The sequence below is a fragment of the Nothoprocta perdicaria genome, unplaced genomic scaffold (genome assembly GCF_003342845.1).
Source record: "Nothoprocta perdicaria isolate Ctin4 unplaced genomic scaffold, notPer1 scaffold_197, whole genome shotgun sequence".
Taxonomy (NCBI): Eukaryota; Metazoa; Chordata; class Aves; order Tinamiformes; family Tinamidae; genus Nothoprocta; species Nothoprocta perdicaria.
Genome location: NW_020455171.1, coordinates 457,342 through 484,333, shown reverse-complemented (window position 1 = coordinate 484,333; position 26,992 = coordinate 457,342). Strand labels below are relative to the sequence as shown.

Here is a 26,992-nt window from a genome sequence, read left to right as displayed (position 1 = left end):
TTTCAAGACACAGTATCTATCGAATAGCATCCATTAGCAGATTAGACAAATCAATCTTAAATGAAATTTCCTTGGCATATGCACCATCAGCCTGYTAGACTGAGAAATTAGAAAGATTTAAAGAAATAACTATGTCAGGGTAAATGGCACAGAATAAAAGAAAACATCACAAGTGGAATAATCCCTTTCCTGTGGTCTTAAATTCAGTGTAATCAAATGTGTCTTTGTGTTGCAGCAYTCCAAAACGGCCCTGCAAGCACCATGAGATTGCAGCAACCCAGGTAACACACGTGCTCTTCAGACAGGCAGCTCTGCTCCTCAGCCTTCTGGGGTAGCTCAGAACAGGAATCACAGCCCTAGCCCTGCCTAAGGGCCGTGGCAAATTAGGGATTGAATTTCAAAYGAGGGTAAAATATTCATTATATGGTTGATAGATCTGTGCATACTACATCAAAGCAGGCAATATTATAACTGTTTCCTTACTTTATTCATGATATTTTAAATAGCTGGTTGTACCTTAGAATTTGATGTGGATTCCAGAAAGCAGAGCCTGTTGCCAAATCCTTCTGCTGCAAGACACAGTTTCTGTTGCTCCTTGTGGACAGTTGCCGTGCACTGCAGAACCACTTCATCATCCTAACGGAAAACAGAAACAAAAATTTAACAGTGGTTCTGCTTTTTAGCCAAGAAGATTTCAAGACGCATTTTTAAAAGTTAGTGCTAAAGTCAGAAAGGGTTATCCAGGAACATAGGCAGAACAGAAACCTGGTATAATTTTCATTTTCTGAATTGTGAAGGTGGCAAAATAACTGTACACCCACCTACACATGCGCTTTCTTTTGTTTGCCCACCCTTGTAACAAAGATCAGAACTAATATATGAGAGAGGGAAGTTACAGACCAAACCCTTCCAGTAATACAGCCAAAGCAGATGTTGTCAATAACCCCCAAAAACAGCAGTTGGCCATTATCTAAGTCTCAGTTGTGTTAAATAACCTATCCACAAAATGAAGAATAAAATACTTAAGGAAAAACAAGGTAAAATTTTGCTGCAATGAGTATTGCTGCAATGAGAATGCTACAGAAGAGCTAATGAACATAGGACCTTACGCGTTTTGTTCATTTATTTATGAGGAAAAATGACAGTTTCCAATAATAACTTTCACATGAGCGAAAATGAAAAGGTCATACTTCACACTGTAAATAAAACACCATACAATACAGTCATAGGATAATGAATGTAACTGAAACAAAACAAGTATGAAGCTGCATTATGATATTATAATAATGTGTGCATRAAAGCAATGCTAATTAACAAGAAAAAAATCTTATAAACATATGCAGGGTCATTCAGGAAAAAAAATCATCTGCATTAAATAAATGCCTAAATTTAAAATGAACAGAGAGATTTTAAAATAAAATGAAGGTACTAGTAAACAGTCTTTTTAATTAGACTAGTCTTTTATTTGGCTTAATTTAGTTTCCTCTAGTAATTAAACTAAAGTTTATTCAATTCTGAAAAGAACATCTGCACAAGAGGCTGAATGAAGCTTAACTAGTCACTTAAAAAATTCAGTCATGTTGCCTTTTTTTAAATGGTCCTCATGTAGTAAACCCTAACCCTAAACTTAAGTCAACCATTTTTCTTGTACTCCAGCCCAATTTCCACATTCCTTATGATTCACAGGCTGCTGTAGACACAAAAGACAGTAACTGCTTGCAGGCAGACATTAAGTCCCAGAAATGTTATGTGTGCATAAGTTATATGTGCAGCTCACAACATGTAATTATGTAACACACTATTTTATAGGCAGCCGCACAACAACACCAAAGCAAGAGTCTGCCTAGATGTATGCACCACAGSTAGAGGAAAGAGTGGAAATTGCTGCTTGCAGTAGCAGACACTTTGTCATTGGGTTCGCTGCTCAACACCTTTCATGTTTATGCAAAGCCAGGTTGTAATCCCTGTGTGAAGGTGGGACCTTCTGACTCCTCTAGCAGTACTCACACACTGATAAACACAAACTCAGGAGCTTGTGCTAATGCATTTTAMCTGACAGCACAGCCTGACAAAATGCACAAGTTGCTTGAAATATTTAAGTGGGAACAAAAAAACCCAGAAAGTTGAAATACAGGAGCAAGAAGGAGTCTCCTGTGCACTCTTTATAAAGTAGTGTCTATTAAAATGTACTTCTTAGTACCTCAGAGCTGCTTCTTTTCTCCTAATCTTAATTCCAATTGATTAAAATGAAAGTTTATCTTAAGGTTACAACAGTGGGGTTAGGCTGCAATGATATCCACAGACACAACGAGACACGGTGTGATCTTCTCTTTCTCCTTAGTCCTTCTTTATAAACACACACACAGGCAGAACAGAAGCCAGCTCCACACGGCACCATCAGGCACTCCGCTAAGATCACCCGCAAAAAGGTGACTGCAAAATATGCCGATATGGTGTATGTGTACATATATATATATATATATAAATATGGTATATATATGGTCTCTACAGCCAAAGAGAGACAAAGTAATAAGACTGCTTTCTACTGCAATCCACCATCATTCAGAAAATAATCACTTTTATAATACCCCATTCTCCAATGCCTAGGGAAAGCCTGGAAAGTGTTTTAAGTGTCCCAACTCCAATCTTCACTGCCTGCTGACAGCATCAAAAATAAAAGTTGGKTTTGGGTAAAGCCTGGATGTAATTCATTTTAGTCAATGACCTAATGCATTTTGCCCTTTCCTTCCTGGCTGGCTGCAAACCAGGGACTGCGCTATCACGCAGAGTGCATGTGTCACATCGATGCCGACTGCTGCAGGGCCAAGGAAAGRAGCCCAGTAACTGCTAAAGGACACACACACAAACTTTCTCAATTCACTTTACAAACATTTTCTCTTCTGCTGCTGTACAGCATGGCATATGGCATATTGTGTAAAAGACATAGCTCATAAATAAACGTAATTTATTTTTAAATGCTTGCTGATTAACAAAGTCAATCRGCCTCCCATATCCTTCTCAGAAATTCCCACGTTTGCAGGACATGCTCACTGGAACAAGAAAGCAAATCTCAAATCTGCTTTGCCCTATTTTCCTCCAGTTGCATTTAGATGCTTATAAACACGCTCCTAATTCATGCTGTGGAGTGGCCGTGCTTTGAGCTTCTCTCTGTAGTGAAGGTAAATATAATAAAATCGATGTATAAAGGCTAAGAAAGGTGTGTCACCTTTGTCACGTTAAGCTTAAGTCCATTTGAGATCATTATATATACACACAGAGCTTTAAGTTCTTCATTTTCGTGCACATCACTAGAGAAAAGTCGAATACCAACTCTACCGTAGATTCAGTCTTCAAGCTGAATTTGCTGTCCACATGTTCAGAGAGTTCCTACACAAACGATACCCAAATGTGCTGCAGAATTATATTAGCACAAACAACTCCCTTTCTTTACAGGAGGACAGCGAGGGAGAACTCAGCCTTTTCTCTCTGCACCTATTTTCAAAGCAGAATATGTTACCCAGTTCCAGTATCAAGGGAGTTAAAACGCCTCAGTTCCTAATTTGTTTTTGTTTTATGAAGTCATCTCCTAGCAGACCTTCACTGAAGGTCACTTTGCTCTCATATAAAGGAAGCCAGAGCGTGCTTCTCTGCTAGAGAGAAATAGTGCTGTCTCATTAAAAATACACTACAGAGAAATACTGCTCAAATATCAACTCTTGAACTAGGAAACGTCTCAAGCTGGTTCGCTTCCTCCTATTACATTCTGAGCCTTTTTATGCCCATGTGTTATGTAGATGAGGTGAGGTTTTACATCATCTTTTTGGGTTTTTTGGCCAGTCCCTATCATTAAAAACGATGAAAGATTTAAAGTGAGTATCATGGTAGTCTTCAAAAGTTAAGCAAAGTACCTGTTTATGGATCCAGCTACTCTTTCCTCTACCCAATCCTTTCCTACTCGCCCCACGGAACTCTGTAAATTCACTGTCAAAAGCGACACGAAGCTGCGGAGAGGAACGTTTTAATCCAGCATCCAAGAGSGTCTCTGACAAACTGCAGGCCGCTAAGCATCAACACTGTTCAAATGCTCYCCAAGTTCCCTCTTCTGGGGCCAAAAATTCTAAGCTCCCCATAGCACAAATATYAGTGTTTGTCCTGGGTCCGGGTTATGCAGGTGTTCATGAATAACAGCCTCTGCGTGTCRCAGTTTGTGTGAAATCCTAGTGCAGAGTGTTTTCCATCCAATTCAAACCTGATAAAAAATAGTATCCACAGTCCACTGTAACTGACAGTGTTATTGCACCTACATACACAAAACAGCTGCCACACTCACAAATTAACTGGAACGTAGCTCAGCCTGGAACAGATTCCAGCAGCCTGTAACAAGGAGCAGCATCACAGCCTGAAAATCCCAGCAGCCATTTGCACTTACAGATATTTTCYTTGTTTTGCTGAATAATCACTACTCTGATTTACATCTGCCAAACTGGTTTTTCTACACAAATTGGGATCTTAATCACTATTTTCATCCCTCTTCTCTGTTGCACAGCAGTCTGCATTACTGAGCTCATTACACCTCCCATGCTTCCACTCCTTGGTTATAGCAATAAAGGTACCAGGAGTAAGTGAAAGCAGCTGCCAATATCCACAAAACAATCTGTATACAAAGCGGTGCTGCAGCTTAATATTATTGGTCATCAAACCCGCAACGCCATTCCAGTCGCAACAAGTTTTAGAGTTTCAGAGATAACTGTACTTATCTCGAGTAAGAATAAATCAAACCTGAGATGCTGTCCATTTATTTGAGATACTTTAATGGGTGGTTCTTACCGCAGCATGAACTTCATAACACTCCTGGGAATTTAGAAGTACTGTTATCTCCAGGCCACCAAGTGGAAGTTAAGGAATTAGGACTGTATTATCTGCCTATGGTCATTGAGTGGGCCTGGGGCACAAAAGGACCAGTTCCCAGATTTGCAATATTTGTACTGATGACCTGAGTCAGAAATTCTTCCCTGCTTCCCACCCAAGTTTGCAAATGAATTTTAGCCATGTGCAGCTAAAGATAATGGCCAACCATTAAATTCAAAGTTTTAAGAATGTGACCAAGTACCATTTAAATTTAAGATACCATTTCTTCCAGCCAGAAGGTTTTGTTCAGTACGATGTCAGGGATCTACCCATCCCAAATAGCAGAAGATTTTGATAATCACACAACTGCACTGCCCATTCTGATTCACCAACAAGCGCTTTGGAAAATTAGGTAGCTGTTACCTGTGCCACAAAACCCTACTTATTTTTCAAAAATCCAMTTTTGACGAGTAAGGACAGCTATTGAAGAAAGAGCACCACGTAGCAGATTCTCACTTATCGGTATTCACTAAATGGTCCCCAATTGCTTTCATGAAATCTTTATACCCACAGAAACTAAACAAACGACTGAATGATTCATCAGAGAACCAGGAACTACCAGAGCTATGTTTGGTTCTCAGCTACTCTTTAGTCATAATTAACTATTATGTTTAAGAGCATCCATAACAATTGCTACAGCTAAATATGTCTTTTAAAATCAAAATCCTGCCAGTAACACACCTCAAATTGGCAAATTGCTCGCTGAGAGCTGCACTCCAGAACACCAAGTTAAAGAGGAAAGAGTTGGTACTTGCTCTCAGTGTAGAATATAAAAACAATAAGCTCTCAAAGCTCTTTCATAACATTCATCTACAATGATTAGTTGATTTTTTGCATGAAATCTGCTCTACTCTCCTAAGATTACATGAAACAATAATTTCCTGAAGATAAAGAAAAGTTCTTCTGTCCTATAAAATTCCCMAAAAAATGCTGTCACTCTCTTAAAGGCAAGTCAATGAACAGAACAAGACTGAATTATTTTGTTAAAATGTAAAAAGGAATGCTTTCCACATCTGTCTTTGCCTGTTTTCTACATTGTGGCATTACTAGCTTCAAGTTACTTCAACTATAAAAAAAATAAAATAAAATAAGATTTTGGTGATTTTRCTGTTACTAAAAATCCCTGCAGGAAAACTTGATGAGGAATAAAACAGCAATTGACTGTAATTAACACATTTATTTAGAAACTCTGTATGTGCTTCAGCTGAGGGTGCTTCAGCTTAATATAGCATGGCGTTAATGCCTGCAATTTGCTCACACTAAAGGACAAAAATAGGCAACAACAATTTATCATTTTTGAATATCTGACTTTGTAGAGAGCAGGGCAAAAAAACACTCCGCATCTACTACTAATTAGATTTAAATAATTTGTTGTACTCTTACTCTGACACAAAACTACCTCCCTTAAAAGGTGCAACTCTGTAGGTTCCTACCRCTCCATGACAGCATACCAACTATTAAACCACATAGAGAATTGAAAACATTTCATCTGCAAAATTAAACATTCAGAGGTTAAACGTGGTAAATTATGCTTGCATGTTCAAATTTATTTTTCCTGTTGTTTTCTAAGGTGAATACAGCAGTCAGCGGAATGTTTCCATCAGCTCCCATATGCTATAAATCAGGCTCTCAGCATCGACTTTAATAGCTCGATCATTAATAGCTTCCTCAAGCTCCACAGATGCACAGTTCTGCTTCACCGCATCCCATTTACTGCTCAGCTGAAGACTGTGCAATGAATCACAGTGCAACATACATTTTAAATGTATATTTAAAAACAGGCAAAAAGCCTATACAAATTGTTTTCTGTGTAAGAAAACTGCAGAAGGCTTTTCGAGCTGCAAGCTTAGCTGCATCTGCCATTTGTCTTGCTTCATCCCAGAGCAGAACACAAGTCTAGAGCTCCTGTGGGCTATCACAAACAAAACTTCCGTAACTACTGGCATCCATACGCCAGGGTAGTCTACAAATCAGTCCTGTAAAATGACCAGACTGACACAGCCAACAGAGACTAGAAATTTAAAAAAAAAAAAACACTCCCTCCCAAAAGTGACCTTCAGTTTAATAGTTTAATGCTAGRCAGCTGAATAACCCAAGGCAATGAGGCACCTGAGAAAGTCGTCAGTGTCAATGGGAACTCCAATACTACCCGTTCAGGAGCTTCCTTCTCTCTGTGTTTTGGAGGAAGATGAAAAGCCATAATAATGKAGTTGGAAATTAAGATGATTTTTTTTCCTTTCCAGTATACTTGGAGACAACAAGACAGAAGGTCTTAAGCATGAAACTCAAAAAAATCCATGACTGTAAGATGCAAGAAACATGATCAACAATTAAGTATCTTATCAACAGTCCTATGGGATGACAACGGAACATATGCTCAAAGCCATATATGACTTGAACTATTCTGTTCTTAGCTGATCAAACACTGTCTTCCACGAGCTACAAAGCTCAGCTTTGTAATACCATCCTATTAAGGCCACCACACTATGACTCCTCACACATAAAGGCAAGGGAAGCCCAAGACAGAGGGGTTGGACTTTCAAAGACATTATTTAACCTCTAATGATAACTTTACCATCTTCTTGTCAGAAGTGTATAACTGGTCAGTAATAAAGCTCTGGTGAGGCCGCACCTGGAGTACTGTGTGCAGTTCTGGGCTCCCCAGTATAAGAGGGACGAGGAGCTTCTCGAGAGGGTCCAGAGAAGGGCAACCAGGATGATTAAGGGAATGGAACATCTCTCATACGAGGAGAGACTGAGTGAGCTGGGCCTGTTTTCTCTGGAGAACAGAAGGCTGAGAGGGGATATGATTAATGTGTATAAGTTCAGGAAGGGAGAATGCAGGGAGGAAGAGGACAAGCTGTTTTCACTGGTGGCCAGCGATAGGACGAGGGGTAATGGCCACAAGCTGGAGCACAGGAAGTTCCATCTCCAGGTGAGGAGCAACTTCTTCACTGTGAGGGTGACAGAGCAGTGGAACAGGCTGCCCAGGGAGGTTGTGGAGTCTCCTTCTCTGGAGGTCTTCAAAACCCACTAGGATGCCGCTCTGTGCCACATGCTGTAGTTGTGCCTGCTTGAGCAGGAAGGTTGGACTAGATGATCTCTAGAGGTCCCTTCCAACCTTGAATATTCTGTGATTCTGTGAATATTCTGTGATTCTGCGTAAAGCCTTCTGTGCCAGCGGGAATTAGTCCTCAGATGCTCTTAAGAAAGAACCCTTAGAATCCTAAAGACACAAACAGTGTCTTTAGGTAGGAATATGGGATAAAAAAAAAAAAAAAAGTTATAAGACAAGAGTTCTGTAGAAAGGAATCTGGAGGTTACAGTGAAGCAAATGTTGATCATGAATCAATAACATCAGGCAGCTGTGAGAAAAGCAAATAAGGGGGACTAACTAGGAGCCAAGTGCACTGACTGTGGATAAAGCTCCTTTGCACTCAGCACTGGGAAGGCTTCAGCTGCTGCAAAATGACTATTTTTGACAGTGCACTTAAACAGCAGTAAGAATGATCGGATGTCTAGAAAATGTAGGAAAAAATCCCCAAAACATGGTGGAATGGGAGTAGTTTAGGCTACGAGAAAACATGGCTATCTTATAAACATGTCACGCAGGATAAGCAACGTGGCTCTTCTGGTGCAGCAAGAAAGTGAGGATTAGACATCTGAGAAGTTTTTTGAGGCTAGCAAGGCACTTCCATGGATAGATTTAGAAACTTCATCATTACAGGATGTGGAGAAAGCGCTTAAGAAAACCTCTTTCGGGAAGGATTTATGCAGAGTTGAACTTGCTTTAGCTGAGAAGGAAGAGCAGATGACTTTTCCAGTCACATGATGCTAAAYGCTAACGTTTTACGGCATGTTTTCATTTTATCCTGTAGGAGGAGTAATTTCATAAGAATTCAGCATTATTCCAAAGGAATTGTCCTTCTGGTCAGAAAATCCCATACAAAATATCTGGAATACATGAGGACCCAACAAGCCTGTAATTAATGAAAAAATATGAAGAATCACCCTGCTAAAAGATTAGCCACATTATTTCCTCCATCTTCCTAGAAGGTGCTTAGTCTTTAAATTAATTTTGCAGCATTGCAGCGAAGTCATGCAGATCTGCATGTACTGAAGACACATGTAGTAGAAATAAATAAATAAAATCTATCTGGGGTCATCTAGTTTCATATTCAGCACTTGTCAGAAAAAGGTTTTGCTAAAAGTTTTGTCAGCAAGCAATCACTACACAAAAAAGCAAGATGCACCACTTGAACAGCAAGTATGAGGGCGCGGAGTTGATCTGGGACTGCACATCAGCCCCGCGCAGAGCCTCTCGGCCACAGCACCCTCTCGTAGTGCAGATTTCCCAGCCTCCAGAGCGGATCACGGCTTTCCATGGGGACACAAACCAGCACATGTGAACAAGTGGCTCCAGCAGACTCGGGCAACAAGAAGAGCTGCTGTGGTCTGGGAGTACTTGCTCCAGCAACAAACACACCATGCACCTTTGGCTCTGACGTGGCCAAGCAGCGCCGTGAAGCCCCTGGTGATGGTCCCCTTCAGCTCTCCTTTCGGACTCCCTCAAGTACATTGCTCAGCGGTGCTACGCAACACGCACCCAAGGCTGAAACGTGATTTCCTGTCTATGTGCAAAGCCAAAGTTCCATTTTCTGCCTCTATTTCTGAGTCAGCATGAATCGGTCAAATATACTTTCAGTGTGCAGTGGTCTTGCCTATAACACAAGCCAGCATACGGRTTCTTGACTGAGTTTGACTACAAATATGTCTACAGATGAACATATTTTCCACTGGGATGACTCATTTTATTATTTCTCACCAATTAGCACTGTGGTCCCACAATCCTAAAAAATGCCAAGTTCAGCTCTTAGTGCCTAATAATAGTTGCCTCCACTGCAGCCACAATTAACAATGGCCAACCCGGTATCCAACATGGTTGACAGAGTGGTGGAYGATGTTTCCAACAAAGCACGCTTACCAAACTAAACATGAAAACAGCTGGTAGGCTGATTTTAGCTTCTTACCTGCCCTGGTGTGTCACATTTATCTCTCCAGTCACTTTAGGAATTTGATAAGAATTCTATCCCATTATAGCTTCACTTGCTAGCTCCAGGCTACGTCTACAGTGTAATCAAAGGTGTCATTACAGCATRGGACCTACTTATGCTGTCTTTGATCCTACTCGTGGCAGCAACAGCACCAGTAAAGACGGAGGAGAGAGCAGGTTAGGAAAGGATATGTCCACAGGACTGCAGGCAGGGGAAGGAACATGATGCCTGCGAGAGAGCCAGGCGGCCAACAAGCCAGCTCCCAACAAATGCCAAGTATCTTATAACTCCACGGTGCTCAATCCAAGCAAATACAAATTCAGGCTTTCATGAATTTCCTAAGTAATATGATCACTAAAGGATTTTAGTTTCACAGCATCTTGCTAGGGAAGAGTTTATTAATCTCAGCAGAGAACAGAGGCACATGTTAAAACAAATCCTGGGCTCGAGGCCACACAGCACTTGGAGAGGATACTCCAACCAAACACATTCCTCTAAAAACTTCCACAGAGCAAGGCAGCTGAAACAGCCAGCCTCTTGAAACCCTCTTGCCCCAGTTTAGACTGTGGTTCCCTCCCCTCTGCATCCTCTCTTTCATGCACGAATACATGAGAAACCTTCCTCATCCCTCAGTCTTCTATCCTGAGCGCAAGTTCCAGATACTGGAGCCAGTAATATGAGCATCTGCTTAAGTTTGCATATTCGATCCTAGATCACTTTCTCTTCCCTTGGAATTTTTTCAGCAGCATTTCTGGAATGATTCCACTTCAGTGCTCTGCCAGACTGGTGTTTTAAAACCACCCGATCATTCAACCTGTTCTAATTCCTAAACAAAAAGACTCACCTGACATAGAGCTTTTCCTTTTTAGCACARGGTTAAAGATTCAGTCTAATCTCCCTCTGTTTTCAGGTATATAATGCACTACCATATACTTCTCCCTGCTTTCTTTCTGAAGCTGCTCTAACTTATGAGATCTACTCTTTCACTTCACACATTTCCCAAGTCATGCTTTCTTGTTGCCACAAGAAATCTATCACTTTTCTGAATTCCTGCTTCTTAAGACTATTTAATTATTAGAATAATTAATTCTCATTTGGAAAAACTCTCTCAACCTGCTCGTCACAACTCCTCTCCATTTCCAGCGATCCTCTTTGATATATGATCTGTTCTTTCCTACAGATGATTAACGAAAATATTATCACASTATGTGATATCTATCCATAAACAATTCCAAGAGGGATATTAACGTAACTACGTTTCTACCCTGTTTCACAGCCCCACAAAAGAACCATCAAGCCATACCCACTTTCCTCACTGCACCTCTACTTTGGACTCAAAATGATGAGTCGAAGCTGCATAATATTATGATACCCCAAGCATAAGACCAGAAGGCATCTTCACCAAGTAAGCAAATGTAAAGGAGATTTTCAGTCCCCCACTGAAGAGACTGGTCAGCCTCCCCATCGAAGGCASCAGTATCCAACCTACCCCATTCTCTCCAAACAGTGATGTCTTAGTACCCTCATCTCACCTAAAGCCACCCCCAGATACCTATTTCCCTGAAATATCAGTAGCATACAAAATAAAGCCTGCAGCAGTACTAARGCACTTAACTGCAAACTTATACCCAAAACATAATCCCAGACACCAGAAAAATAACCACATTATTTCTATATAGAAAGTGCAGCTGAGGGGAAGAGCACTAAACTGAGAGAAATGGCAGATGGGTTTTGTTCCCAGACCTCCCACAAACTTTTTATATATTAGCTGTCAGGTTATTTCCCTGTGCTCAAACCTCTTTCCCACACCTCTTCTTCAGCTRTATTTGTTTAGACTGTAAATCCTCCTGGGCAAGGCTATTCTGAACCGAGTTTCAAGGCAGATCACATCATTAATAATTGCAAGATTACATGCATGCTATAAAAGGCAAAGAACAGAAGTGTACACAGAGCACAAATTGTTTTGCCTCCCTCAACAGCAAGTTTAAGCAKCAGCCAGAGGGCATGTGAGGAGCACTGTCTGGTGCAGCAAGTCCCACAGCCTGCCATGYGGCCCCGAAAACTCGCACACCTCCAGTTATCACAGAATCRTGGAGTGGTTGAGGTTGGAAGGGACCTCTAGAGATCATCTAGTCAAATCCCCATGTTCCAGCAGGGACACCCCGAGCATGTGGCACAGGGCGGCACCCAGGCAGGTTTTGAAGATCTCCAGAGAAGGAGACTCCACAGCCTCCCTGGGCAGCCTGTGCCAGGGCTCTGTCACTCTCACAGTAAAGAAGTTCTTCCTCACATGGAGATGGAACTGCCTGTGTTTCAACTTACACCCATAATACCTATCCTTGACACYTTAAGAGGCCAAGTAAGCCCAAGGCTGGAGAAAGCTGCTGCAAGCCTGCTTGCTGCTTTCCCCTGCAGGGCCAGGGCAATGGGCAGCAACAAATAGAGCAGCTACTTGATCCACAGGGCTGCCTCTCTTTCTCCTGCTTAAAATGCTAGGTTCACACTAGGGATAGCCACGGATACTGGGTCTCTATAATTTCAAATTTGGGGAATGGGCAGGCAAAGGAGGGGACCATTTGTTTGCTGCTATATATTTGAAGTTCTAGTAATAAATGTCAGCTTCACAAGCAGAGTTACAAAGAAAATGCTCTTCAAGCAATAAACTACAGATTGCATTGACAACTCCTGTTAGATCTAAGTTTAGAATTATAGTAGTTGACTATATGCTACAACTTTAATTAAATCACTGTATGCAACACATTGCTAGAGCAGTTTTTATTGACTCCTGCTTCACAAAAAGTTATAGAAAATAGTGCTTATGCATCTTGCTTCACTTGCCAGATCAACTTTATCATATGAGAAAACTTTCAAATACTATTTCTGTTTCTAAATTAGATTTCAAGCCACTATTGTTGATTAGGTAATCTAGAAAAAAAATCTTTCCAGCACTTTCTGACTTGTCTGTACAAGGAAATCATAGTCTCCTATTTTATACTATCTTTGGATATTAACAAGTTTTAAAGCAAGCACTTTAAAGAAAGCACAAACCGTGTATTTCTGCTCGCTCCACACCCGCCTCACAAGATGTACCATGAYCACAGGGCTTGCTCTGCAATAGCTGCCCCATTCGAGCACTCCCTAAATCAGYGAGCTGTCATTACCTCAGACAACTTTAAAAAAAAAGAGCACGGATAGAGGGTATAAACCTAGATAACAAATATTTTCCAAATGTAGCAGATGTATCCATCTAGTTAAGATGCTACAATCCTAAAATACCCAGGTGGCAAGCACTCTAACTTGTCCCTGTGCTTCCTGTTTTTAAAACTAAGAGGTTACTCCCTGGCAGCTCCTAAAATGCTGTTGTGGTGTGCTGTGAATCAGAGGGGGGAAAAGAAAAATCTGCAGCATGCTGAAAACGCAGTCACATCTGAAAACAAACAAACATCAGGATGCTGAACATGAAAATACCAACTCAACAGTTCTTATTCTGACTGCATTATTCTTTCTCAAGCAGAACATACAAAACGCWGCATTTTCTATAAGTTGCCGTGCAGGTTTTGCTAACGTTTGGATTTCTGCTGCAAAGTCTTTGTTCAGGTGACCAGCCAGCCACATAGCCACAGCTTTTAATGTTCATGTGAAATTTCTCTGCACTTTACTATATGCTGCAGTTGGCTACAACAAAACATGGACTTGACAATGAGAATATATATTAAAAAAAAAAAAAAAAGCAGCCTCCTCCAGAAATAAGGTACTATAAAAATATGGAGCAATTGCAGGAGCTACTGCTATTATCTTGAACTTCCCTTTCTACTCTATCACAGAGTGAAAAATAATCTTCACAGAAAAAGACCGCATCCTTCAGCACAGTCACAGTTTATACCAGTCTGACAATTTCTGCATAGAAAAGCAGGGCAGACTGCAGTAGATTTGGTTATTGCAGACTCTGTGCAGGTATTAACCAAAGRGTAGATTCAGAAACATTCTGAGCTAAGCCCATCTTTCAGAATAATAAAAACATAAAGGTTGCTAAAAGATTTCTCTGTATACAAGCTTACCAGATATTCCTAAATTTAATCATTTCTTGCCAGGTATTCCTAATTTCTAATCATTTCTCTCAAGACTTTCCCAAGCTTACCGCAGAGCTCACAGTTCACAGAAATACTGTGAGATTCCAGCAGCACATCCCATATTGCAGCAACTAAGAACAAAGGAAAATTAAAGGGTTTTCRGGTGCACAGAAAATAGTTTCCCATCGCCAGGTTCTGCTTCCCACGCCTGCAGGTCACTCCTTACAGATTTTCATCTGCTGCAAGCTGGCAGTTGCTGCAGTGAGTTGTGAGCCTCGAGAACACGGTATTAAAGCAGCGCAAAAATCTCTTTCAAGCTTACACAGATCTCGCAACTTAATGCTCTACTGGTTAATGATGTATTTTCTGTTCTCATTTTCTTCCTGAGAACAAACTCACCAGCTATCATAAGCGAGCTAGGAAAATGGAAAATTATCAGTGAGAATACTGAAGCGGCAGGAGCATAGCAATTGCTGCAGCTCTAACTTCCATCAGCAAATATTTTAACACTAAATTATGCACAAGCTAAAACATAATTAAACACAAACTCRTATTTGCTTTATTTTTGTTCATATATATGTATCTGCATACACGCACACGCAATATTGGGGAATGGTAGGTTTCATTTTATTTCTAACTAAGCAAAAAAGGGTAAAAATAAACATCAAGATCTTACCATAACTGTTCTTACAGTGAAATGCATGGTTCTGTATCATTAAAAAGAGTATATTTGCTCCACTAAATAAGTGTTGAAGATCTCTAATCACAGCCCAAAATAAAAACTCACAAATACTGACTCCACATGAAGATCCTGCTGGACATTTTTCTTCACTCCTGTTTAGAGTAAGGGATTCTGTCCAGTTCCCTGAAAATGCCGAGACACTCAAGAGCATCGTTGTGTTATCGTATGAGCTACATTTTATTATAGGATTTCTATTAATAGACTACTAGAAARCCTCCCAGAAATCTAGCAGAACTGCTACTAGACGAGAAAGGAAAAATATTATTCCCAATATAAAGATTTATTTATACCCCATTTTTCAGAGGCTGCTACTTATTAATTGCCCTCCTTGCTAAAAACTGCACTGTTACGTTAACTGGAAATCTGAGAAATCTGGGGGAGAGGGGTAAAAGGAAAAAAAAGCAGCATGTGAGCACAAAACATTAGCTTGGGTCATGTAAATATTTCARCACTTGCCTTCAAAATTCACTAATTTTAGTGTTATTTTAAATAACCAAAGCACAGCAGTAAAGCTAGGCAAATAACTGTGTATGGTAAAGAGGCGAAGGAGCCTGAGCTCTCTTGGCTCCATTGGGTTCCTTTGGCTCACTGAGCTCCTATAAATCACATAGATGAGGATTCATGACAGCTGATTTAAGACATCTCAAATTCAGTCATTTAAGTCTATTTTGCTACCCTCTAAATCATCTAGCTATCTGTGTCTACTCAACCTAAGCTCCCTTTACAGCTGAGGGAGAGTCCAGCGCTCCCATTGCAGTTTATCTCACTGTAAAGCAGGAACCACGACCAGATGTGATGAAGTGAGCTCTCAAGGTGGCTCCTCCTCCCCACGCATGTTAAGGGGAGCCCAAGGGAAGTTCCCTACAACCTTCCCCTTAGCTGAGCTCACCAAGCCATAGATGGACTGGCACCTAGTCCAGGGGACATGAATGCCAACCTCAGCATCTTCACGGTAGCTTGCCCAGTGCTACAGTGTGTTTTCGCTTGCACAGCATTTACGGCTGAGGTTACAAGCTCTGCTCAGAAGCTGTAGTATGAAAACTCACAAGCTCTGTATCCCAAACAAATGGTTGTCCAGTCATTCCAGTTCTGCTCRCAACCTGAATATCCCTCAGTCTTCAGCCACAAGATCAAAGTGGCTTTTTTCTCCTCTCCAGTTCCTGCATTAACTAACTGGCACATACAGCACCTTCAGCCCCAAACAGAAGGTGGTCCAGCTCTCTGCAACCCAGAGCTTTCAGAGGCTCTGGTTAAGCCCTGGCAATGCTCTTCAACACCATAATGGAGCAGGTGAAGGTAATGGAAATGCTGGGAAGGAAATGCATGTTAGCCAAGCTTTGGCAGGCTGGCTGTCCCAGGAAGAGGGGTAAGACTCCTTCAATTAAGCTATAGACCTCTGCACCTGAGCTCAAGCCAGTGGGCTCTGTTGAAGGTCAGCAGAGGGAAAATGGCTTTTTCAAGCTCTACCCATTACTGCCAAGGAAAGGTAGATGTAGATCTGTAGTTCAGATGAAYCACATGCTAAACAACAGACCTATGTCTCGCTAGTGCAGCAAGAAAAAAATAGTAATCCAAATATGTGGCACAAATGCTGCTATACTGCTCGCTTCAGCGCAGCGTTACCTAAGGGAGCAGCCGTCTTAATATGCAATTTAAGCAGGCCTARAACAATAGACCTGAGATAATGGAACCTAAGCACAATTCAGAAATCAGTAATTCTTACCACAACTACCGCAGCAAAACAGGATAATGGAGAAAAGAAACTGGTAAGTCTAAGGCATAGTAGAGCATATTGTTAGCATTACAACATATGGACCATAGAACAAGATTTACATATGCATACAAAGACACACACACTCCTATTTATGTACTAGTACCATGTCAGTATCTTAAGGAATTTAAATCTGTATGTCAAGGTTTCTGGTTTTATTTGGCCACTAATCCCATTAGTTCATCTTTGGCATCAATTAAAAATAAGAACTTTGCCAATTCCCATCTGCTGTCAGGAACCTTTAAGTGTGTTTTTCTGTTTAGCCTAGAGAAGGTTGAGAGGAGATCTGATCTATATGTATAAGTATCTGAGGGGAGAACGTAGGGAGGAGGAGGCCAAACTCTTCTCGGTGGTGGCCAGTGACAGGAGAAGGGATAGTGGGTGCAAAGTGAAACACASAAGTTTCATCTCCATATGAGGAGGAAGAGCTTCTTTACTGTGAGGGTGACAGAGCCCTGGCACAGGCTGCCCAGGGAAGCTGTGGAGTCTTCTCCTCTGGAGGTCTTCAAAACCCACCTGGATGCCGCCCTGTGCTCCATGCACTGGGTGTCCCTGCTGGAGCAGGGTGGGTGGACTAGGTTATCTCTAGAGGTTCCTTCCAACCTTAACCATTCTGTAATTATTTACAGCCATGTAGACATTTTCATGACGCCTCTTCAGCAGTCCATAAATATTAAGGCCGTAGATGTAAAGACAAAACCAAAAAATAGAAACATCTCTTTGGAAGATGTATGGATACAGGTGGATAACTTTAACCAGAGACTTTGCTTACATGCTCATAGCACATTCTCTGCTTCAGTACTGATTAGTCATTTTAGGTTCATCAAAAGCTCATCTGCTACCAAGCCACAAAGACGAAATCAAAGCAAAGTTAACACAGTGAAAGGGCACATGCCCTGTACTGCCTTCTCACTGAAAGCCCTAGAGCATGCAAGAGTTAACTCAGGGTAAGTCAGAAGGGTATAAAGCACTGCAGAGAAAAGCTGTGGAGCAGAGGATCGTGAACTCTGGGAATTCTGCAATGGTTCCGTGTGAAAACACAAGCTAATCAGGAACATAGCACTTCCCTGCTATGGGTAACAGAAATCCCTGAAGCACAGAAGAAAAAATTGGCATTATCACTGAATAAGAATCACTTTTATTTGTTATACAAACCTCTGCTAGACTAAGCAAATAAAACTGAAAGGATTCATGCCCAGGACACCACCACAGAAGCCAACAGGAATTCAAGTGCTGGCAACAATAGGAATGAGCAGTAATAAAAACATTAATGCAAAGTTCAATAGAGCAACCACTTAACATCCATTCACTCAAATATTTAGCGGAGGGCCTGGTCATCTGCTAAGAATGAAGCCTTTAAAACAATCCTATCATGAGTCCTTAGGAGACAACTACCGAATGAAACAAAAAGTGGTCTTGAACAGTACTTGAACTGGTGCTGCTCACTCCACTTCAACTCCTCCAAAAATGACCGAAAGAGTAAATGCTTCTGTTCTGGTCTAATACTGCCGCAGACTCCTGCTTTTTCACCTCCCCACTTCCATAACAGCTATCAAAATTGCAAGTGTGAATAGCTTTTTTGTACTGATCTTTGCAGTTGAGGATGCAAATCTGCAATAGTTCCATGCATATTATTTGCATTTAAATTGTTCTGAAAYGATTCAATTTTTAGCCAAAATGCTCAGGCTCAATCTTTAGTTAAAGACAACCTTTTTTTATTTTTTAACAAAATTCTCTCCATCCTTTTCCATCTTCTATTAGAAGAAATGGGTACAATTTATTTCAGTATTCCCAACAGCACAGTAGCTCACATCTCAAACATCGATCTAATTCTCATTCAGCAGCAATGTTTTTGCTTAGAAAAAAACATGGAAAAAGGCTTTGCTTCTACTTAGAAGCTTATAATTACTTAAAATATAAATATTGAAACAGGGGAGCAAAATAAATCTTTTCTAGACAGAGATGCTTAAAGCATATGATTAATGTACAAAAATCATCTGCAAAGCTAGCACAGTTGCCATTTTTCATGGTTCTGTTTGTTACAGCCCAAAGCTTCCCAGATTACTTTGAAAGACTTGAAAGCCTGAAACCTTCTGCACTCATTTGAAAGCTAAGAAATTAAAACATATATAAATGTAGGGATAAGAATACATGGAYACAAAAATCACAAACTGGCTAAAAGAAAACAAAAAAGAAAACACAAGGTTCCAGCTCTCATTTATAGTTTTCTCAATAAGTACTTAAATTAATCCTATACCTTCATAAGACTGATTATGTTTCCTTTTAGAACACGCTGACTGCTTTCTGGAMGATGTTCCTTTTGACAGAAATACACAGTGCACTACATCATTCTGCTAACAGGAGATAGCATCTAGCGAAACCAGACTTTATCTTGCTAAGGTAAATACGCTATTGTAATAACTCTTTTGAACAAAWTATGTGCTGTTAAGATTACCTTCAGTTTGGGATTACCAATTTTAGTAATAATTTAAGTCTGGTCTCAGTGCTATCTCCTATTAGCAGTCTGCTCTGGAGACTTCATCTGTTGGAACTACCCTAGTGAGGCTACACATCTGCTCAGGACCTTCCAGCAGCTTGAAGAAAAAGGAACCAAACTACTCAAGAAACCAGTTCTGATGAGTTCCTTGGATGTCCATGATCCATGGGCTGTGCACAGCTGGGATGCATTAGTAGACCTCGTTTTGCCAAGCAAAGTACAAGTGTGTCTGAAGGAAATGCTGACATACATTGAAGGAACCCTGCAAATCTGCATCAGAAATTGTTCAGGGTTTTGTGCACATAAAATGGTTATTTGCAGCTAAGAGTAGGATTTGCTGTAAAGAGAGAGCATCGTTTCCATCACCGTTGTTACAGTTACTATGGAGAAGATGGGGAATTTGGTTGGGTTAGGTTTGGGATTTATTTGATTGTGAGGTGAGGTTTGGAGGGGAAGCAGGGAGGGTTTGGCCTTCCTGTATGTTCAGTTCCCTTTTATTTTTACAAGTATTTTACAAGTATATGTGATGTCTAATCCTTCATTGGGGCAACACAGCTTCTCAAAATATTACCGTATCCCTACTGTGTTATAGATCTCTTATACAAATCCAGAATGTTTCAAAATCCTGGAGTGTATACCCATGTGGCTTCACCATAAACAAAATATTTTTCTTAAAAATCTTTTTTCTTCCCCTTCTCCAAGAGATACAATTCAGTGTTCTTGGCCTTGCCTCCAAGGACCTAAACCAATTTATTTTTCCAACCTTCATTCTCATGTTCATCCCTTTGGTTGAAAGTATTCTCCAAATACGGGAATCACACATATTGTAAGTCTACATTTTTCAAGACAGAAGAAATATAGTCAGATCAGCAACATTTCTCAGAAACAAAACTATCTGCAATAGATAACATTAAGTTTATATTCTAACTGCTAAATAAATAGGTCTTGCAAGCCCACACACATGCCACAGAATGAGAAGAATGGTCCCTGTAGAGGGTATGCTAAGAAATATGCTCAGTATAATGCACCAGAGCTGTTCCTCTCTCCCAGATAAAACAACCACTTGCCTTTTGGGTATCTCCTCATGCTTTCAATCCATGTGAATAAATGTCAAGAACTTTATGTCTCCAGCTCAGTCACAGCAGGCACCACCATAATTCTCTCTGGCCCATAACCTGGATGTCAGACTCGTAGCGCTCTCTTGCTTCTCAGACATTCTGACTAAGTCCTGACTTTCTCGGTTTGTTACTTCTGCCTCTGCATTTTCTTCCTCCAACCACTCTTAATTGCTGAAGTACTTGCTTCTCTCTTTACCCTCTCTGCTGCCCTTGGGCCCAGCACACGGAGCAGAGACAAGACCACCCAGCTTCAGGCTCTACGCAAGAGTGAGTGAGCCCTAATGAGGCAGGTGACCCCAATGAGGCAGCCTCTCCAGCTGCATCACCTTGATTTACCACCCACCTGTGCACTGCACTTCTCTCCCAGCCCCTTAACTAGCAACAGTAACAAATTCTGGAAGGTATGGACAGCAAGAGGCCACAAAGCATTAACCTGTATGTTAATCTTCACACTGCTGTTAGTTGGAAACAGTCAAGAACCAGATACTTGGTTAAAAGCAGAATCTGTTTTTCTGGGTATTCTCAAAAAAGAGGCAAACAGCAAACAACCTCATATGGTCATATAAACTTTTTTCTTCTCTTTTATTTCTCCTTTCACAAAGAAAAATGCTTTTACATTCATGGAAAGAGTTCTTATAATACTAAATTTTCATTTTATCTAATTTCTTYTTTATGTCTAGAGTAACTTTAAGCAAAACTAAATACAGTTCACAAGTTTCTTGCRGCAAAACTTTATCTAGTCCTCAAATCCATAACATATTTATTAAAAATGTGATGTACCAAAAATATAAATAAGTGCCTAATTCCAAAATAAAAAAGACCAACTTATGTACAAACATAGCACAAGGATGCAAAAGAGAAGCTATATCTCCAAAAATCATCATGGAGGGAGATGCCTTTGGACTGGAGAGGGAGAGTTAASATCCTTCTTAAGAATGATGCAAGTTTYAGAGAACTATTCAAAGGYGTAAATATTTACAAGGAAGAGAGTRTCTATGCTTATGTGCAATTCCTATTAAAATCTAACCAAACATGGAGAAACACATCCAAAAATGGAGAGAATAAGGGAGAAACTCTAAATTGCTGGCGGATTTTGATAGTTCTTTCCATAAAAACATAACGACCACCTTCTGGTACACAAGTGTGTAGCACACACTCTGAAGTGGAAGCTGCTACCCGAGTAGCCATCAATTGCCTTGGCCCAATAAAGGAGAATTTATAAATAAGCAAATTCTCAAGAAGTTTGAACAGAGGCCGGAAGGCAGGTCCATCAGTGCTGGACTCCCAACTTCCCAGCTTCAGGAACAAGCTTTGCTCCAAGGCTCCCTTAGCCCGGCCTGACCCTCTGGAAGGCAACACGCGCACATAAGTACCAACGTGTAACGTTGTCCTACAACATCCTGCAGCCAACGAGCGATGTCCTACACTGTGCAGCGSCAGCAGAACCTGAGAACATCCTCATGACCTCAATGCCAAGCRTGACAGCAAGAAAACAAAACCAAAATGGTTCAGGCAATATACCTGGAATACAGACACAAACTGGCAGAGAGAGAGATTGATTTACTTTGAATTTAGCCAGTATAGAATATTTTCCCCATCTCARGTAGCATTTGGAAGGGATGGAATGTATGTTTGGTTTGGGGACTTCATGTAATTTCTTTTTTTCTTTATAGTTAATTAGTTACATGCTATCTATCATTTAATCTAACTTAGCTTGGATGATATTTTCCCATTTTTAAGCAGCTGACACTACCCAGGATAAATCACCAATGATTCATCTATTGTTATGCAGAATTACTTCACTCATCTACAAACATTTGTTTCTTCATGCTACATAGAAGCAAGTCTCACTGTTCACTCTGAAAACGCACCCCAGCTTTGTCTTCTTACTGCAGAATCCCACAGCTAGAAGCTTTCTCTCAAGAATGTAACTGCCACAAAATCCTCTGCAAAGGCATAAAAGAAACCTTAAACCGCAGATTTCTCACTTGTAGGTCAAGGAGAGTGCTCTGCTTCGATTCTGTTCAGCAATCATAAGGCTGAGCTTGTTTTGCTCATTTAACTGCTCATATTCCCTAAAATATATGGAAGAAATCCATGAAACTAAATTAATTTGACATTCCTGAAGGTCATTAAGGGAAACAGTTATKAAAAGCAGGTCTATCATTCCTTAGTTTTGTCTTCTGCATATAACCTTGTCTTTCATGAAGCTAGACATAATTTGCTATCTTGCATAAAAGTTGTAATTTTAATAGAAATAGAAGCATTTGCTACAAAAARCATTTAGCAGAAAAAAATCATTTCTAGTTGAAAAATGTCTTCACAGCTATTTTTCAATGAGCTCTGATATTATTATAGCTTGAAGATTGACCTCCATTTAAAAGAAAAAAATCATTTTCCATCTGGTTCTCGAGAAGTAGAGATGATTCATTTTTGCCTCAGTACTGCTGCTATCTTTTGGCATATTTTCCCCTACACATGGTCCACTTTAGCAAATCTCTGATCCCTAGCTAYTGAAAATGACTCCGTTTCATTGCCAAATTTTTACCTGCTCTCACTTTTACCTTGCAGAACACAACCATTTAGTAARGGTATATATCATGGAATGGATGCTTTAATTTGCAGCAGCAAACAGGGCAGGATGATCCTTTTCCACTGTTTCAGCCATCCAGTAGATGGCTGGTTGTCTGTAAATACCCCTCCGAGTTGGGGGTACTGTGGTACCCAGGACCCTGTGGAAACCCCAGATATTTCTGGTGGGGGTGCRTATGTGTGTCTGCATACGTGTCTGTGTGTATATGTGTGTATATGTGACTGCGCAGAAAGCAAGTGCTCCCTGGACCATCACAGTCCTCAGTAGGCTGAATAAAGACCTCCCAGGGCCATCACATACTGGAGAAGAAAGGCAAGAACCTCCTTTACCCCCCCCTCCTTTCTTCCCATATCCACCCAGCTGAGGACACTGTGGATATGTCACATTACTAAAAACAATATTAAAAATTCTGCTAAAGGCTGTTCTGCAGGCACTGAAGACTTGCAGAGGTCTGAGTTTGACATTACTCCACTGTGATAAACTTATTTGCTTTTGTTAAATCAAAGTCAAAAAACATGGAATATAGAGAACTCTACAATATGGGAGAATGCACCTGATAATATTACTAAATTAATGCTTTGATATGATAAGCAAAATCTGAAGCAGTACATAAAAAAATCAGTAAAATTTCTGGAAAAAAAAATAAAAAAGGCTTGAGTTGATATTTGCAACAGTAATGGATCACCTTTCACAGGAGTCCATTGGTAAAGGTGAAACTATCTTCTTCTTGAGAGAAATGACACCATTTCAGAAGTGGAAATTTTCAGAAGCGGACGCGAGGTATTGAATCTCACTGGTGCAAGATGCTGTGTTTAGGCAAGCAGCGAGTCCCTTCTGTGAACAAGASGATCTGACTTTATGCCAGCAGCTTCATTTACTGCAGAACACTAATGTGTCTGTCCTTCCACACACTGACAGTTTTTCCAAAACACAGCTGCACCACTTACGTTGTTAGTACGCTGTGTTAAATACAGGGATGCCACCTCTGACTCCATGAGCTGCAAACTTGGGAGGTTGAATCAGTCACCTGGGCAAACACCATGTCGTGCTTACCTTATTCTTCCTCAAGCATCCACAATAACAGCTTCCTCACTCTAGTTGTGCTTATTTCAAAACCTTCAAATCCTATTAGTGTCAATGGTTTTCAAAATCCAGCTTGGAAAATGTTCTCCTCTGCGCCATGTTTTCAAACAAACATTCAAAGGCAAGCACTGATGAGACATTTCTGTCATCATTTAAAGAGAAACAAGCCAACTGAGATTAAGTTGAGGCACAGAGACCTTACTATGCTGAAGGAAGTCTGCTGAGATACAAGTCCCACAGTGCTGCTTAATCTAGTGAAACATCTTGCTCCCTCTTCTACAAGAAAAACCCTAAGTCATCCCAAATTCACACTTTCACAAGGAGCACAACAAAGCCATATCCTCATTTCCATCTCATTAAGAGGTCCATGCGTCCATCACAGCACATCAGAGACCAGCACGATGACAATCCCTCCTGCAGGCAGCTTCCGAGTGACAACTCTTTAGTGACAGGTCTCCGCTCTTCCTGTCCRAGGGAAAAGATGGTTACAATAGAGGTCATTTGGGAAGAAAACTGTAGAGGTTCATTACAATAYAGGCAGTAATTGATACTTGTCTTCTGATAGCTGTTTATGGGCTTCAAAAATGAGTCCTGGGAACTGCTCTCCACAGAGATAATGTTCACATCTCGAAAGAGCAGCGCTACAGCTGCCTACCTTATTAGCAGCCCCTAAAGAAAGGCCAGCAACTGAGTTAGTGCTGACATTCAACCTCCCTGACACCGGCTGCCAGGGCTCAGCTCCTTGAGTGCTCCCCGCTTTGCCAGAACCAGTTCTGTGGGTCCATCAGCTGCCTCAGCCTTTCAGGAGTTACTAGAATTAAGAAATAGATATTACAGATATATATAGATATAACAGATATAGATATTATACATTTATAGGTATACATTATTTTAACAAATAATCTACATGAGGATTCATCCATGTTAGTTTCCTGAATCTCCTGTTCTACTGCATGCTACAATTAGAAAGGATGGATTTTAGGATTGTTACTGCTGTTCCCATATCCTTCCAACTCACCTCCTACAGCACCTGCCTCTTGTTATTTAAAGCTCAGAAAATATTCATGAGTTCCAAAATTGCCCCTTTGCAAATCTGCATCTACAACCACTCATTTTGACGGCAGCCAAAATGGTCAGGGAACAGCAGCAAYTTTATCAGTCACGGTGCTCTCCTTGGAGCATATGTTACACTTAAAACTGCCTGAAWTCAAAGAATCCTTTTATAACTTAACCGAGATAAAGTCGTCCACAAGGGAAAGAAAATAAAACCTGCAAAATTTCCCTTATTGGCACACTAACATGGGAACACACAGATCTAGGAGTAAAAAAATGACTTGAGATATGATATAAAGGAGAAAAATATTCTTCTAGAGAGGACCATGAGGAGGAGGACCAATATTCTAGAGAGAGGACCATATGCCAAAGGGAACAGCATAGAGGAAGGAAGCCTGTCATAGTCTGATGGGACCCAACAGCCCTAAGCGTCACAGCAGCCAGGAGAAAAAGGCACTAGCCCAGAACCCCAGCCACAGCTTAGCAAAACCCAGGTGTATCGTCTGTCTGACTAGGCCTACCCTCTAGGCCCTCGACTAGAGGACATGAGACCCGATCTGATGACTGCAATCCAGGAAGCTCCAAGGCAACTAGAACAAAAGTCTTCTGCAAAAGACAGAAGCAGGGAAATGCTGAAATACTAAGAATGTGAAATTAAGGAGAGCAAGTCAAGAAAATAGCAGTGTGAGAATAGATTTTACATTTGTATTTGTTGTCCAGTTGGTCCAAAACAACCATGAAACAGGATTTGTGCAGATTTTAGGCAGTTATCATGGAAGACTTTCAAGCATGTTCTGTAAAGTTCAGCATAGTAAAAACTATGGAGACATAATATATGCATTGTTTTTAGAAAGCCCTGAAAGCATCAGATTAAATGATCAGTCTTTTAATAAATGTAGCACTTGAGCAGAGAGTTGCTGAAGTTCAAGAGAAGGCTTACTAATATGTTAGGGCAAAAACTACAGTTCATAAAATAAAGTTTAAAATTGAATGAWTTTTTTTTAATTTATTTTTCATTACTTCCCACTTGCAGCATAAAATAGGAGATTAGATTAATGCCTCCAGGCTTTTAAACATGGCAACATTTTCATTWTAAGCCATGCTTTCTATTATAGAAAATACATAGAATCATAGAATCATAGAATGCCAAAGGTTGGAAGGGACCTCAGAGGTCATCGAGTCCAACCCCCCTGCTCACGCAGGGTCACCTAGAGCAMGTGGCACAGGGCTGCATCCAAGCGGGTTTTAAAGATCTCCAAAGAAGGAGACTCCACAACCTCTCTGGGCAGCCTGTTCCAGTGCTTTGTCACCCTCACAGTGAAGAAATGCTTCCTTAAGTTCCTGTGGAACTTCCGATGCTTCAGTTTGAAGCCMTTTCCTCTAGTCCTATCMCTGYCCACCACTGAAAAGAGGCCGCCCCMCTCCTCCTCACTGCCTCAACATGACTATATGTATATCTTTCTTAATGGCATAAAATATGACACTGAATCAGAATAGACGTATTTGATACAACTTTTCTTTTTCCATCCTTCCCCTCACAGAAGAACTAAGATATTCTGCTGGAAAGGAACGTGCTTAACTCACTCTTGCTATTATGCAAATTTAACATTAAACTGTTAATACCTAACTGCCAAAAAAGAGACAACGCTGAGAAATCAAAACAAAGCCAAAAAAAAAAAAATGGCAAAGAGAAATGAGATCATTCAAAATAGTGGCCAAATATGGCTTAAAACTAAAAGTCTCTCCGAAAAGATGAAGCATACTATAAACAAGATTTTTAAAACAGTACAGAGCTGAGCTAGACTTGGAAGAGGGAATAATGTTGATCCTTCAAAGGCATAAAGCAAGGATTTCTTACTGACAGGTCCCAGGTGTGAAGCCCASCTATCTAGGAGGGCTAATTTAGAGCATGGTGCTAACACCCCACAGCCACCTGCACAGAGAATGGCTGGTAGCTGTGCCCAAGACTTCATCATTAACACACAGGAGCCTCTCCTCTCTTAATTAAATTACCATATCCATCAGCCTAAAAGCAGTTAGAGACTAACACCTGGTCCATGCATCTTAAGAGACAGAGGACCATCTGTGGGCCCACGTAGCCAA

General features: G+C 40.6%; 1 protein-coding gene across 1 annotated transcript in view; it reads right to left on the bottom strand.

Moving 5' to 3' along the window:
- The window catches only part of RYR2 (ryanodine receptor 2), a 312,795-nt gene that overhangs the window by 242,755 nt on the left and 43,048 nt on the right, over nucleotides 1–26,992 (bottom strand). The window contains 1 exon segment of the mRNA XM_026037372.1: nucleotides 517–636. Within this exon segment, the coding sequence (XP_025893157.1) occupies nucleotides 517–636 (120 nt within the window).